We start from the raw sequence: 16,040 nt of genomic DNA, 5'->3' as shown, positions 1-16,040 counted from the left end.
CCTGGAGCCCAAGCAAGGCAGGGCTGGATCCCACCAACCAAACCATGAAATCATGACATGAACTGAAACCAAGAGTCTGACGCTTAACCAACTGAATTAGGGTAGAGAACCAGCACAACACAGATTTTTAGTGCCGATAAGGAATATTACCAGCAGGCTTCCAAAACAAGATATTCAAAGAAATAAAAAATATTCAGTAAATATTTATGTTCTTATTTCCCATCTGTCCACATCTACTCTGTACTGGAGCTCAGACAGTATAGGATTCCTAATAATTCCCTGTGGTTTACTTAAAAGAGGATCCAGTGGAAATTGGAGGGGAGACAACACCACTTTCACAAGAAAAGTGAGTAGAACCAGAAAATGTGAGCAGTCATAGAAAATATGGAAAGCTGTAGGAGAGATGGATTAAATCAGTAAAAATCTATCATTCCATACAACCCACTTTGCGATAATTAATACAAGCAACAGTAACAAAGTCTGGAAGCCATGCTGTCAGACCAAAACTTTATTTCACGATAAACGAACATCTGAAATGGAGGAAGCAAATATGAGCAAGCATAACGAAAGTGGTGCTCAGGGGGTCCTATCCAAAGAAATTCAAGACAAGAAAACGAAAAACAGATTAAGGATGCAGTTTGCTGCTCCGTTTGTTTTTATAGCACAATGAATGTGAAAGGCAATGCAGCCTTTACACTCAGGATTTTTAAAAAATAAACTCTGGTTTTTAACAACCTGGCACACAGCCCTATCTATAATTAGCTATAATTTACTGAAATGTGGAACCTTAAATACAGTATAATGAAAACTGAAACCTCAGAGGGAGAATATGAAAAAAAAATACAAATAAAAATAGGGTTATTGCTGCAAGGAACTTGTAGCTATTTGTAGAGATTAATCTAGAACTGTGTCACATTGTTAGAACAGTGGGAGGAGAAAGTTCTGGCCGATCTGGTTGAGTGTGATCTAGTCTTCAGGCCCCGTGCCCCTTCCTCTGGGCACATAAATCCTACAAGGCTGCCTGTCGCTGAGACCTTCCTCCAAGACACAAGAGGTCCAAAGTGTCGTGCCAAAACGTTAGCCAACCAGGTGGCCTTTTGAGGCCCCCTTTTGGGGCTTAGTAACTAACATACATGTTGGGATCACCACACAGAGTGCTCCATGGAAATTCCACCACGTTTCCTAAAGGAGGAAAGACCTATTTCTCGACATCCTTCCGGAAAGCATCCGTGGAGCACATCAGACTGTCTCAGAGTTCACAGCTTTTCTTCTTCCAGAAAATAAGACATGATCCTTTTGGGGCCACTAAATTAATAAACTGTGAAAGAAACTGAACTGACACTTAGGAGTCTGTTATCGACAGAATAGTGAAATTTAAGTGGCAAGTTTAAAAACTGAGAAACTTTCCTCATTTCTCCAGCTGGAGTCTTTACTGGAGGTTGACAATTATCGGTCTCTCATGGGACTGTGTGGCAGCACTCTCAGCATGTGACTGTAAGAGCCCCTTTCTTGGATACGAAAGGCAGGAAAAGGCCTCCTGCTGGGTGCTGCATGTCTATAGAACGCTGGCTGGTGAGGCCCTTGCTCTGTTTGACTGTGGACCCCAAAAGGCTCAGTGAACCGTTACACAGCGACCCGAACACTCGAACCAAACACCGTACAGCTGTCTGGTGCCTGCATATCAAAGGCCTCAGGGACCTCACTCTGTGCTTCCAACACCAACAAAGTCAGTTCCAAGCAATTCTGGGATGTCCGTAGGGCTGAGAAAAGAAAGAAAACAGAAGCCTGATTAGATCAGCAGTCTCTGGAGCATTGGGAATTGATCCCAACCGAAATAAGAGCTGAAAGCCTGGTATAGTTAGCTGTTTTCATTTACAACTGAGAAAGCTTGGACCCTAAACCACAAATGAGGTACTTTATTACCTTTTTTGTAACATTTCCACATGTGCTCCGTGAAAACCCGATCTTGAGGCACTCAATGATCCCTGGTCAAGCGAGCTTACAATTAGGGTGAGGCAACAGGAAACCATATATCCTGCCCTAGGACACAGCCCACAGCTCCTGGCGTTGATGTAGAATCTGACTTTACATGTCTATTATGGGACTGTGCGTCGCTGAGACCTTCCCAAGACATGAAAGGTCCAAAGTGTCGTGCCAAAATGTTAGCCTGCACCTCAAGAGCCCCAGCCGGTGAGGACAAAGCAGTTCTGTGGCAGGTGAAGCACCTGCTCTGTCTCGTGGGCGGGCTTCCCAGAGTCACCTGAAAACAAAGGAGCCAGCCTCTTCGTCTCGCAGCACGTTGGAGCGCCAGGGTGGCTGAGCGGCCCTGGTAAAGGAGGGGCAGGCGCAACATGCCCGCCGGGCCCTCCCCCAGCTCCCAGGGGCTTCATTAGTTACCAGCTCTCTGGGAGTAGGGGGCAACCCTCGCTTCTCTGTGCGTCGTGCACAGGGGCCTCTCACGTACTTCCGAGGACAGGGAAGGATGGAAGAGGACAAGAGGATCAGGGAGGGGAGGGGCAACCAGAGGTGCTGAGAGGAAGGGAAACCAGGCCCCTGCTCGCCTGGGCCCCACTGTCTGGACAGCTGCCTCTTCACCTCTCCCCTGCCGTGCCAGAGCTCTTAGATGGCTCCTGGTCCCAAACAGGGCCAAATGACATGCACCTCAGCAGTCAGGGCCCAGAGTAAAATCTCCTCAAGGGCCGTCTGAGGCCAAAACAAGGGCTAAGATGTGTGTCGAGGCTCCCGACTGGTCGAGAAGGGAGAAACACAAGAGAAGAGGAACGAGGGAGGAATCTGAGCTGGCTGGGAAGCGGAGCTTAGGACAGGGCTACAAACAGGCCTGGGACAGCAGGGGCCAGGCTGGGCGCCAGCAGCCTGTGCCCTTCAGACTCCTTACCTTGGGCCAGGAGCCCTGCTTGGCCATCGTCTTCACCTCCTGCTGCAGTAAGGCGTCAGTGAACTGCTCTGCCTGCCTGGCCTCCTCTTCCTCCTCTTCCTCCTGCTGGTCCTCTTCCCATGCCCGCAGCTGGCGCTCTGCAACCTGGCCACCAAGAACAAAGTCAGCCGGGACAGAGCTCCCTGGGCAGAGCCCTGCTTCAGGTCACGAGGGAAAGCCTGTGGATCTACCCCAGTCAGAGAATCCAAGCTAAGGCACAGTGATGGCAAGTACAAGAGGGAAGGGCACTGATGAGACCGGAAAGGTTGCACGCATGGTAATGTGCAGCTTGTGAAAAGCTCCAGGTGTGGCCACGTGCTTGGAAGATTCTGTGTTCTCTACCAGGTTCCAAACTGAACAGAGAACGGTGGCCCAGCGAGCCACATGCCTGTGGAGGCAGACAGGAGAGGGATAACAGGTAGGCACAGCAGCCTCGCTCCCACACACATGGAGGACCTGGAGTGGCGCCGGAACGAATCAGGAGGGTCGGGGTTTCAGCTGGAAATGAAATGGGTGTGCTGAGCTCACAGATGTGGGCCTCTCGGACAAGGTCTTAGTGCCTGGATGTGGAAATACGTCAAGGGTGCCCGCATCCGGTGCCATAACGGTGCAGAGGCCACAGCAAGCGGCCTGCCGCTCACATTCCCCTGCTGAGGCTTCCTCCCCCACCAGGCTCAGCCCACCTGGGCCTCCAGCTCCTGTTTCCTGGCCGATTTCAGTTCTTTGCTCTCCTCTTTCTCACGACGAGCTGACTCTCTGACCTCCTCAAGATTTCGAATAAGTTGCTCCCGGTGTCTCAGGGATTCCTCTTGTGCCCGTCGGTTTTGTTCAAGCTTTGCTTGTATTTGTTGTTGTCTCCCGGTCAGAACCTACCCTCAGCAGGAAGGCAAAGGGCAGATTTCAGTTCGACTTAGCAGTTCCCTATTCCACAAGCTGTGGACAGGCTACAGCTGCCCCAAGACCCAGCCTCGTCCTCAGCCTCAGGCCCGAATACCCCACGTGAAGGCAAGTCAGATCACAGCAATGGCCCATGCAACGTCAGCCCGGCTTCCCACCCGTCCCCACCACACAGAAAATGCACACAGACCACGCGTTAGGGAGAGACAGCTGGGCACTGACAAGATCCAAGGAGGCGGATGGAGCTCCCTCCCCAGGCACAGAAACAGCAACAAGCTTGTGTGCCTCACTCCCTATCGGTAGGTTCCAGAAAAAGAAAGAAACCACAAGCCACACAGATGACCGGAAGTAATCTGGGTCATCCCCTCAACCTTCGGGCTCTAAATACTTGCAGAAACCTTGCTGGGCTTGAAACCTGGCCACAGCACAGGATCACATCTAGAGCAGTCAGGACTCAAGAATCAAGAACGGTGGGAAGCCACTTGCCGTACCCAACAGTTATGCTCCCGGGACAGGACACGTAAAGTGGCCACAACTAGGAGGAATTTTTTTTTTCATTTTCAAATTTGTATTTAAATTCTAGTTAACATATAGTGTAATATTGGTTTCAGGAGTCAAATTTAGTGATTCATCAATTACATATCACACCCAGTGCTCAACACAAGAGGAACGTTTTTAATAGGGAAAATCAAAGGTGTTGCAGAGTACTGGTATTCACAGAAGGGAGAGAGCCCCACTGGACCGGACTTCCCACGGATTCCAAAATGACATGCAAATATTTCCATTTTTAAGCCACTTTAATTTTCAATACATGGATAATGAAAGATTTTTTCTAAAAGATTTCTTTAAAAAAAAAATTTTTTTTTTTTAAGTAATCTCCACACCCAATGCAGGCTCAAACTCATGACCCTGGGATCAAAAGCCACGTATCCTACCAAATGAGCCACCCAGGTGCCCCTCATTCCTTTTAAATTGGGGTACATCTTAACGCATTACTTAAATACTGACAAGTTGTGTTCTTTCAAGAGTCCACTTCTGGTTATGCACCCCAAAGAAAAAAATCCTAAATAGGATTTTTTTTAGGAAATTTCCATTTCCTAAAAATGGAAAGCCTTATGAACCAAGATGTTCACTGCAATGTTTCTTGTAACACCTCAGGAATAAATCAGAATAAAAATCAGAATAAAAAGAACACCCACAAGAGGGGAATAGGAAAAAAAACCCACAGTACACCCAACGTGATACATTAAGTGTGATATCATCAAAATATCTACAAAGGAGATGGAATAGTGCATTAGAATGCTGGAACTCAACAGATAGTATAATAAGGAATACGCAGAAAGACATGTTTGCACGTTTCCACACAGAGTGGAAGAAACAGAGTAACAGCGACTATGCAAATAATGGGGACCTGGGTGACTTTGTTCTTACTTCCTGTACTCCTGAATTTTCTTCTAAAAAGCTGATACTACTTTCACAATGACATTAGAAGTCTATTTAAAAGGAGCGTCTGGGTGGCTCAGATGGTTAAGCGCCCAACTTCGGCTCAGGTCATGATCTCGTGGTTTGTGAGTTCCAGCTCCACATCAAGCTCTGTGCTGATAGCTGGGAGCCTGGAGGCTGCTTTGGATTCTGTGTCTCCCTCTCTCTCTGCCCTTCCCCTGCTCATGCTCTGTCTCTGTCTCTCTCTCAAGAACATCAAAAAAAAAAATTTTTTTTTTTAAATAAGTCTATTTAAAATAAGCATAGAGGCCTGTGTTCCAGACCATTTGGCAGGGTCAGTACGCGCTCGCAGCCAGGATTACCTCGCTCATCAGTCTGTCTCGTGCGGTCCTCTCCCGGGCCCACTCCGCCTCTCTCTTTTCCCACATTTCCTTGGCCTCTTCCCTGGGAACACAGAGTGGATGATAGCAGGCTCCTTGCCACCACTGATGGCAGATGAGAACTAAAGACGTGACAGGGCTCCAGCGCATCAGGTACACACGTTCCATAGGGCCAACCTTCAAACCCACTTCTGCGTGCAAACTCTTCACAGTTTACAACTCTGGACTAGCTCATGGAGAGTACTCCTACAGGAAGTACTTTAAGTTGCCTGGGTTATGCTCCCACCTCCTTACAAAACACAACTGTGATGGCTTGCACCCAGGCCATTTAGACACCATGGCAAATGAAGCCACCAGGACCCTGGAGAGGCAGAGGAGCCCTGCTGTGCCTGAGCTCTGTCACTTTGCTCCTGGGGTCACTGCTAGCTCGCCCTGTGGCCTGAGGCAAGTCAGTGACCTCCTCAAGTGACCTGAGTACCTACCCTGCGGATGGATGTCAGGATTAAATAAGAGGAGGATGGTAAAGCGCTCTGCACGGTGTCTGACCCACAAGAAGTGCCCAATAAATGTGACATGTTATTCAATTTTTTCAATCTACTAGATTTTTAGGATCCAGACCCATTTAAAAAAGACCTAAGAAGCATTCAGCATCTCCATAATTTGTAACAATTTCCTTTCAAATTTCTAAGATCTTAAATGAACAGATCCTTACTCTAAACCCTAGTGATTTCCACCTTAAATAACAAGGGAAACACCCCTGCAAGCCGGGTCTGCTAGCAAACATGTGCTCCTCCCCATGGGCAGATTAACAAGGACGGATGCTTCAGTGACAACAGGAGACCCTGGTGGTGGCCTGCGGAGACATAAGGGACCAGAGCAGAGGCTGGGAGGGTCCAGCCCAGGCAGGCACCGCCTCTCACCTCAACAGCAGCTGCAGCTCTGCCTCCCGCTCCCTCTCCAGCTGCAGCTGCTCCTCGATGGCCTGCTTCATCCACGCCGCATCGGCCACGGCCTGCTCCCTCCTGGCCAGGTGCTCGCGCTGGTTCTCATCCTCCTTCTCCAGGAGCGCTTGCAGGATGCGCTTGTCCGCCTCCTAGAGGGTGGAGGAGGAAGCGCGGTGGGCGCCCCTCTGCAGCCACAGCACCCCCCCCCCCCCCACCGCAGCTCCCACAGCGCCCCCTTTCTGCACTCAGCACTGACAGCAGACGTTCGTGATGCTTCCAAAGCTTCCCTACATAGAGATGGGAAGAGTCAGGGTATAACCACTTAGAAGTGGTTTAAAATAATGCAGGAGAGGCCCCTTTGCCACCACGCACCTGTCCCTGCCCTCGGACATGCCTGGTAGCACAGCTTTTGAGAACACGGCTGGACAACAGTTTCACTTCTAAGAATATGGACTAGAGACCCAAAGGCACAAAACCAAATGCACAAAATGCTCACTGCAGAGGCCCCGGAGAGGAAAAACAAAAATGACCCAAAACGCATCTGTAGGGAACTGGCTGTAGTGGACATGTCCACAGCGAGATGCAGTAAAGAACAAGGGACTTGGGAGGTCCTGGGACGGAAAAATGTACTCGGGAACAGCAGTGGCGCTGCCACCCCTGGACCACCCTGACGGTAGCAGGCAGGGATAGAGGTAGGCGGGTTCTCTCATTCACTATCCCTGTCCCCGTGTCACTAGAGAGCCCATCGACATACCTGACAGGAACACTGAGCAGCCAGTAAAAAGAACAAACTCATTCCAAGGATTTGAGGTTTACTGTTAGGTGACTGTGCTGAGGAATGCCACTTCAGGTTTTAAAGAACCCCACCACTGCCCTCTGTGTGTGCTGGGTAAATGTATCTAGAATACACAACAAAGCAGACCCCCCTGGGGAGGGGTGGGGGTCGCGAGCTCATCAAGGAGGAATCTCCCCTAGTGTGTTATTCTTGCGAGAACGCACTCATTCTGAGCGATGGAAAGCATTTTCTTCCAAAAAGGGTGAAAGAAATGCCAGGCTGACTCAGACTTACCAGTTCCTCTTGGATCTGCTGTGCACGCCTATTGAGTTGCACGTTATACTGATGTCTCAAAAAACGTCTAGAAAGGAGCAAAATACGGTCTGCCTTCAGTGTCTTATGAACGATTAGCGGGGGCCAGATAGCTACTTACTACAGATCTTTCTGGTTTGGGACAGCAATGCAAGTCTGAGAAAGCACGAGGCTTGCCCGTCTGGGCACACACACCCCAGCTCCGCCTTCTGCCGGAAGGCTGCCATCTGCTTCCTCTCTTCCTCCAGCCTCTCCAGCTCCCACCGCTGCTTCAGCAGATTCTCCTGCTCCTTCTTCAGTTTGGTGGCCTGTGGTGAGCACAGTGCACCCAGTTAAGGTCATCAGAAACGGAGCTTCCTTCACTCTTCATGTGCATTTTCGGCAGATGCCAGGCAACAGGGCTGGCCCGGCCACCTGGTGATCAGAACTCCCTCTTACCTCTGGGCTCTGAGCCCTTGGCCCAGCGCACTCGCTTCCTCCAAGAGCCTTTCCCAGGCCTGTGGACAAGGATCAGATCCATGCTCCTGCAGGACCCTGCACTTGTTCACATCTTCCTATAACTTAATTCCCTTCCGCACCTGACATGGTTCCTGCCATGAAGGCCAGGACCGTGGGTCTTGCTCACAGCTGTATCTCTAGCACCCAGCTCAGTGCTCAGCATCTAGCAGATAGTGGGCATTAAGGATCTGGTTCTGGAATCATTTGGGCCTAACGAAGGACGGGCTTTCCCTCAGCCAGATGAGAAAATCTAGCCCAGGTATCTAGCTCAGGGAGACTGCACAGTATTCTCAGAACAGCCTCCGAAACCAAAGACCTCATGGTTTATGCCTTGAGATCCAAAACATGCTAGCTGGGGAGAGTTGTAGCTGCATGCTAGAACATCAGACTAAGTCAAGTCTACTTAGTGCACTGGATAATCCAAGTTCCTTTTTTTTTTTTTTTTTTGGTATAAATTTTGAGAGCGAGCACATGTGAGTTGGGTATAGGGTCAGAAGGGCAGAGAGAGAGAGAGAGAGAGAAAGAGAATGAATGAATGAATGAATGAATGAATGAATCCCAATCAGGCTCCACGCTCAGCATGGAGCCTGACATGGGGCTTGATCCCACAACCCTGGAATCATGACCTGAGCCGAAATCAAGAGTTGGACACTCAACCAATGGAGCCATCCAGGTGCCCCAGGAAAATCCAAGTTCTAAGAAGGCTCTCACATAGAGCCTAAAACACACGTAAGAGAACAGCTATTAGCTCCATATTGTGAACATTCTGGGATCTGGACGCACAACCTAGGGGGATGGAAAAACCACGGCGAGGAGTATGTGTCTGAAGGGAAAACCCAGCAGTGTTGCATTTCTTAGAACCACCCCTCCCCAATATGGTCTTTTTGGTGCCGCTTCCTAAATGCCTGCTTTATAACGGCAAGCGGCTGCAGGAGGAGGCCATGCCCTCACCTCCAACTCCTTCAGCTTCAGCTCCTCCACCTGCTGGAGCAGCGCCTCAGCCTGGAGTTTGCCCTCCAACCGCCTCTTCTCCTCTTCTGCTTTCATCCGCTCCAGTGCTTCCCTTCGGGCCCTTTCATATTCATTTTCATACCGTTTGTTCTCTTCCTCTTGGGTGGCTTCTTGCTACATGGGGTCAGATGAACGCAGGAGGTCAGAATCTGTCACATAGCCAGCAAAGACCCAGCTCCCCGCCGCTGTTCCTCATTCCAACGTGTCTACAACAGAGGAGGTCATGCCACTTTTCAGCTGCGTGACCCCGGGTGAGGGTGCGTCTTCCCCGGCTCTGTTCTCACAGTGGGAACCATGGAGTGATCCTTCCCTCAGAGGTGATGCTGGGGAAGTACTCAGCACGGTGCCCGGCACAGAGGAGGGGCTCAACAATGTCAGGATTCCTTCCCTTCCAAAAGTCTCCCCAGTGAACCCAGAGGCAAAGCTGTGGGTTCACGGAGGTGTGGACTTTTGTCCCCAAAGGTGCTGCTGTCAGCCCGGGTTGAGAGTTTATGATGTGTGCTACATCAAAAGAGACTGCCAGCAGCAAAAGCGACCTTTAAGATGCACTTTCCACCTGCCAGTGGCTGGCCACTGGTGTTATTCTGCCCTGGGGATGATCGGAAAGGATTCTCGTACATGTAGGAGCAACAGACGTCTGCTTTTAACGTGTTAAAGTTAACTGAGATAAAGTCTGTTCCTGGACTGGACTCATTAACATCCAGAACAAGACAACTTGAGAGACCCGGAGTCACAGCACTTCCACCATGCCATGTAGGACTATTTCCAGAGTCATATATCACACCTGTTTTTTTTCTTCTTTCTGCATTTTCCAAGAGTTTATCACGTGCTCCTTGTGAAGGGCTGATTCAATCTGAGGGTGAGAAGGCAGAGAATGTTCATTTCCTCACTGGTTCATCCGACAGATGGACGCTGCAGAGCACAGTGCTACGCCCTGGCAGGTGACCAGAAGTTCCCTAGGCAAGGACTCAGAGGGGCCCAGATATCTTACAAGGGAGCACAAGATGACCCCAACATATACATTTGGAACGCAACTCAGTTAGTAAACCAAAGGACCAGGCAGTTTGAAACAGATCTAAGGAGTTGTAACAAAGGAACACAAACTTTTCTCCCAGTACCCTGGGGGTTGTGCAGGGGCAGGTCAGCAGACGCTGGAATGGAAATACGATCTCAGAGGCCACCCCTGGTTGGTCTGAAGCATGCCAGGGCCCAGAACAGCAGGAGCTGGGTGAGGGCCAGACTCAGCCTTTTGCCTGGCTCCTCGAAACATCCCCTGCAAAGCGGTGGCTGTATAAACATGTACTCCCCACAGCAACAGATGTAACACATTTGGGGTTATTAAGAAGAGATACGGGTTTAGCGAATCTGTTGGATCAGAAAATGAACTGGAACTCTATCCAAAAGCTTTTGTTTGGGAAATTGTTTATAAAAATGTTTAATCTCTTTCTCAACTTACAAATGTAAACATCCGCAACTAACTTGAGTGTTCTAAATAAACATTTCTGAGTAAAAGACTTTGGAGCACCCACCTAAACGCTCAAATGGCCAGGGAAAGGAGACCTCCCGTGGCTTAGTGCTAACTGCACAAGGCTCAAAAGCACCAAATTGTTCTATTACTTAGTGGCTGGCAATTTTCTAAATATAATTACAAATAAATTAATGCCACCAAACATATACACAAAATTTAAGTTAAAATACATCAATGAAATCATCACGGATCATCTTCCTCTAGCCCCGTCTCCACAAAATGATGCCACCCAAGCCAGACCACCCCCCACCTGCCCCAGGATCTTGCATATTTGTCCTCCTTTCTCCTGCCACCCTGTTCTGGTCTCCGCCGTCACTGCCCTGGTCTCACCACCCCCTGCTCACCTCAACACTGCTGCCAAAACTACTGCTCCCTGAAATGCGGCCAGGGTGCCGCCACAGCCCTGCTGAAAATCATCCAGGTGCTCCCCAGCACTTCCAGGAGAAGGCCACACAGGGCTGGCTGGGGTCCAGGCCCACGTGCCTCACCAGCCTCAACTCTTGCAGCCCCTGCTCGCCATATGACATCACAAACTCTCAGACACTCATCACTCCCTGGATGCACTCTGCTCTCGTGACTCCGGCCTGCTCCTCACTCAGCTGCCTCAATCTAGAATGTCCTTTCCTCACCTTTACACCATCAAGTTAACACCCAAGTCCTTCCAGACTCCTCCATCCCCGCAACTCCTCTGAGATGCCGCTCTGACCCACAACTGAGCTGGGGGCACTGCCCCAAATGCCCATCCTCCTGGGCCTTCCCAGCCCACTGCAACCCACACTGGACCGCAAGTTCCTAAGAAGGGAGGACCCCAGCTAATCTCCACGTGCCCAGGTGCTGGACCATGTGGCAAATGTTCAATAAGTATTGGCTGAACACCCAAGAAACCAGATCTGCATGTGGCATCGTTCAGGTGGCCGGGGTGTTCTCTGTTCCACCCCAGCAAGAGATGCAAGTTCAAAAACAAGAAGAGAAACATGATTTTATCTACTTAGGCAAAGCAAAGGATCTCGCTGGTTTTCACCTCTCGAAGTTTGGGGTTGTTCTTCTTCCAGTGTTCATACAGAAGCTGTTCGGCAATCTGTCAAGGAAACACAAAGAGGGAAGCCTGATGTCACTTTTCAAATTCATTCACATTTTGGATAACCCACAGTGGCGGTCAGCTGAGGCGGAGAGCCCCTCGGCTGGCATGCTGTCACTGCGCCTGCCCTTCGGACCTACTGCCTGCCTTGCATCCCCGGCTCTGGGAGACACCAGAGTGGAACCAGACAGCTCTGACAAATGACTCCCACAGTGGTGATGGAAGGGCGCCAAGATCTGATGCTACAGATGGGTCCCAGATGTGACAATCTGCTTCAAAATATACAGCAGGCTTAAAAACACAGACTGGGGCTCACCATTCCCCACAGCTACTTGGAAGATCAAGCATACCAGCGCGCAGCCTGCTGGGGCCACAGGACTGATATAAAGACAAAGGACTTGGATGTAATGACCTGAGGTGACTCGTGCAAAACACACGTGGAGAACAACGTAGCACAAAGCACCTCGCCCTGCAGGCTCTGGAGTTTACCGTTGTCTCATCAGACCAGTGTGCCCAGGGACCCCGTGTGTGTGTCACTGACGGGCTGGGGACGCTCCTGCTCCGTAGGCTCCAGAAGGGCTAGGAGGAGTTACCAGTTTCCTTTGCTCTTCTCGGGCCGACTTGAGATCGCCATGCCGCTCTCGGAGTCTGCCTTCCCTCGCGTCCATGCTTAGCCTTAGCTCCTCCAGTTGTCTGGCCAGCAGGGCCTGCTCCTCCAGCAGCAGCTGCCTCAGTCTCTCCCGCCTGGCTTCCAGCTGCTTCCGCTTCTCCTCCTTCAGCTTCTCACGCTGATAGGCATGCATGCTGGGTGAGAAGGAGCCCTCCCCACGTCAGTCACGCTACAGCCACACGTGGCACTCTCTGCTGTGCAGTAAGAGAGGCTGAGGTGGACATGACGGGGTGACACGGTAAAGTGTCTTCTGGCTAAAGTGAAGACAGCGGGTCACAGACCACCGTGCACGACAGAATCTTGCTTTTGCCATAAGAAAATGTACATTGGGGGCGCCTGGGTGGCTCAGTCGGTTGAGCGTCCAACTTTGGCTCAGGTCATGATCCCATGGTTCGTGAGTGCGAGCCCCGCGCTGGGCCCTGTGCTGACAGCTCAGAGCCTGGAGCCTGCTTCGGATTCTGTGTCTCCCTCTCTCTCTGCCCCTTACCTGCTCATGCTCTGTCTCTCTGTCTCAAAAATAAAATATTTCAAAAAAAAAAAGAAAGAAAATGTACAGCGGGGGCGCCTTGGCGGCTCAGTTGGCTAAGCATCAGACTTCGGCTCAGGACATGATCTTCCTCTCTCTCTCTCTGCCCCTCCCCTGCTTGCGCTCTCGCTCTCTCTCAAAAATAATAAACTAAAAAAAAAAAAGAAAGAAAAGAAAAAGAAAATGTACAGTGGTCTCACATATGCATGTGGTAACAGTACTAGCTAGTATTATTTGAGCAATTCCTATACACTAGGTATTATATCTAGGGATAGCTTTCTATTAATCACACACCCAACAAAGTAGGTTCTGTTTTAGCCCCACTTCACTGATGAGGAAACTGAGGCTCATTCATATAGCAAGTGACAGTCAGGAATTCCATCTGGGTTTGTCTGACTCCAAAGCCCATGCTTTTAACTTTCATGTTTTTTACATGTATTTCTGCAAAAATGGATGCGTGTGTGTGCGAATATTTGTACACACACAAATGGGGAAAAGTATGGGAGGACAGGTGTATCAGACTGTTTACTGTGATTCTCTCTGGGGACACGGTGTTACAAGAAGACTTCCAGGTTCTATACATATTTCTTATTGTTTTCTCTTTTTCAAAGCAAATGTATTATTCACTGATGATCTTTTTTTTTTTTTTTTTTTTTCCAATTTTCAGTTGGAAAACATCACCATGCATGCAATCTATGCAACTTCCTCAAGAAAACATGCTGATTAGCCATGGGGTTCTTAGTTCTTACAGCCACATCCCCTGAACAACAAGTGCTTTCCTGCCTCCATCCCATCAAGGTCACTGCCGTTACCTTCGCTGGTAGGACGTCTTGGAGCTCCATTCCGCCTGTTTGGAGCTACAGATATCAGACATCTTGAAGTAGCGGCTGTTCTGGTCCCACTGCTGCCGAAGCCGGGCCTCCTGCTCTCGGTGTCGCTGTCGGGCCATCTGCTGGTCCAGGAGCCTCCGGCTGCACCATTGGGAAGGCAGCGTGGGGAGTGCCATCTGAGGAATGGTAGCAATGGTAGGAAAATGAGCCTCCTGCAGCCCCCTAATGAGTGGTCCTCATCCCTTGGCTGCCCCCTGGAATCACCCCACTCCAGACCAATGACATCAAAGAAGTCTTAGCTCAGGCTCCCAGGCATCACCATTTTTAATTTTTTTTTTTTTTTAAGTAATCTCTACACCCAACGTGGAACTCAAACTCACAACCCTGAGATCAAGACTAGCATGCTCTTCCCCCTGAGCCAGCCAGGCACCCTAGGCGTCAGCATTTTAAAAATCATGTGCCATCAAGTCTGCAAATCATCACTGTTTTTAAATTTTTTTAGAGAGAAAGAGCGTGAGCCGGGAGAGGGTCAGAGAGAAAGAGAGAAAAAGTCTCAAGCAGACTCCATGCTCAGCACGGAGCCAGATACAGGCCTCCATCCCACCACTCTGGGATCATGACCTGAGTGAAATCGTGAGTCACATGCTCAACAGACTGAGCCACCCAGGTGCTCCTGCAAAGCATCACTTTAAATAAGCCTGGACTCCACTCAGCTGTGAGCCAGACATCAAGGGCGTTACAGACAAAGACCGGGAACCAGTCCTAGCAATGCTGGACCAAGCACTTGGGGCTTTCTATGCTCCCCACAAAGTAACAGGAATAATAATCTCAGGAACAAAAAATGTACCAAGCTCTTGACATTATGAATGATCTTTTTCACTGTTATAATCACTCCATTATTTGGCAGGTGAAGAAACTTAAGTTCGAAATGGTAAAGTGACTTGCCCAAGACCACAGAGCCAGGAAGGAGAGGCAATAAAAGAGGTGGGATCCTAATTCATATCAGTCTCAGGCCAGAGCCCAGTCAAGAGTCTGCCTGTTGGGACCAACAAGCCCTGGCTCTGGCAGCCCCCAGGGAGCAGACTCGCCTGCCCTCATCTTACAGATGGAGAAACTGAGACCCAGGAAGAAATCGATTTGCCCGGGTCACGGAGCAAATGGGGCCATAATTGGAGACTTGAAAGCAGAGAGCAGTCTTACTCCGTACACGTTCCCTGACCCCAGAGCTGTCCTCCTGGGCAGGGTCTACACTGTGCCTGGTTACGACAGTGCTTACGGAACGTCTGTCTGGGTCCAGGCCAAGCCTCAAACTCAGTGCTCAGACCTGGGGGGAAATAATCTACGTCTATGGACCAAACGTGGCCCGCAGCTGCCCCTTTATAACCTGTCTTAAACCTGTGGCGCGCCTGACATGATTTTTTCCTTGCCCTGCAAGCCGCCCGCGGAAAAGCTTTCCGCCGGGAATCAAGAAACAAGACTCCGATCCCGCATCAGTCGCATCCTTCACGCAGCCTTCACATCCACGTACGCTTTGCAGAGCAAAGCGTCGGACCCAGAGTGCGCAGGGAACAGTGAGGACTCGACGGCCGGTCCCCCGGCGCCCGCCGCGGTTCCCGCCAACACCGGGCCACGGCGGCCGGGCTCCGCGCGTTCGGGCCCCCACGCCGGCTCCGGCCGAGCCCAATGCCCGACTCACGTTTCTCCGCGCCCCGGAGTTCCCGAAGACTGCCCCCGCCGAGCTCCCGCATGCCCCAACCAAGCCCGACAGGTCCCGCGGCCACGCTTCCGGGGCCGCTCAGCACCAACTCCGGCGGTTTCGCCGCTTGTTGCCGGGGCAACAGACCGATGACGGAGCGCCGCGAGGGCCAAGCCGCCTCCAACGCGATACCGGACGCTCAGACAGAAAGGAGGTTGTGATTTTTCTCTGGCGCCCTCTCGTGGGGGGAGGGAGATCAATCACAAACGTCGCTGGTCCCGGAAACCAGCAAGGAGGGTAAAGGCATCCAATCACTATTCAAAATTCAGGGTGGTGGTTACCTGGAGTGTGTGTGTTGGGGGGTGGGGGGCGGTGAGGAGAATGTAGGTGAGGGTGGAGGGAAGTCAGGGGGATACGACAGGGGAGGAGAATATAAATCAGTGGTTCTCAAACCTGGCTGCACACGAGAATCACCTGGGGAAGGCTTAAGTCTAGATGCCGTTAAAGAAGTAAAAAT

General features: G+C 50.5%; 1 protein-coding gene across 1 annotated transcript; it reads right to left on the bottom strand.

Annotated features, from left to right (window-relative positions):
- Positions 1–493: 493 nt before the first annotated feature.
- LOC122203498 (trichoplein keratin filament binding) lies at positions 494–15,682 on the bottom strand. The gene is made up of 13 exons (XM_042910395.1): positions 15,524–15,682; positions 13,810–14,003; positions 12,395–12,605; positions 11,745–11,801; positions 9,980–10,048; positions 9,136–9,309; positions 7,882–7,994; positions 7,669–7,735; positions 6,576–6,748; positions 5,638–5,719; positions 3,619–3,804; positions 2,897–3,040; positions 494–1,760 (listed from the first exon to the last, which is right to left on the bottom strand). Exons 2-13 carry the CDS (start codon positions 14,001–14,003, stop codon positions 1,728–1,730), a joined length of 1,503 nt encoding a protein of 500 aa, XP_042766329.1. The 5' UTR covers positions 15,524–15,682; the 3' UTR covers positions 494–1,727.
- Between the last annotated feature and the right edge of the window lie 358 nt (positions 15,683–16,040).

Source organism: Panthera leo, chromosome D3 (assembly GCF_018350215.1).
Source record: "Panthera leo isolate Ple1 chromosome D3, P.leo_Ple1_pat1.1, whole genome shotgun sequence".
In the NCBI taxonomy this organism is placed as follows: domain Eukaryota; kingdom Metazoa; phylum Chordata; class Mammalia; order Carnivora; family Felidae; genus Panthera; species Panthera leo.
This window is presented reverse-complemented; position numbering and strand designations above follow the sequence as displayed.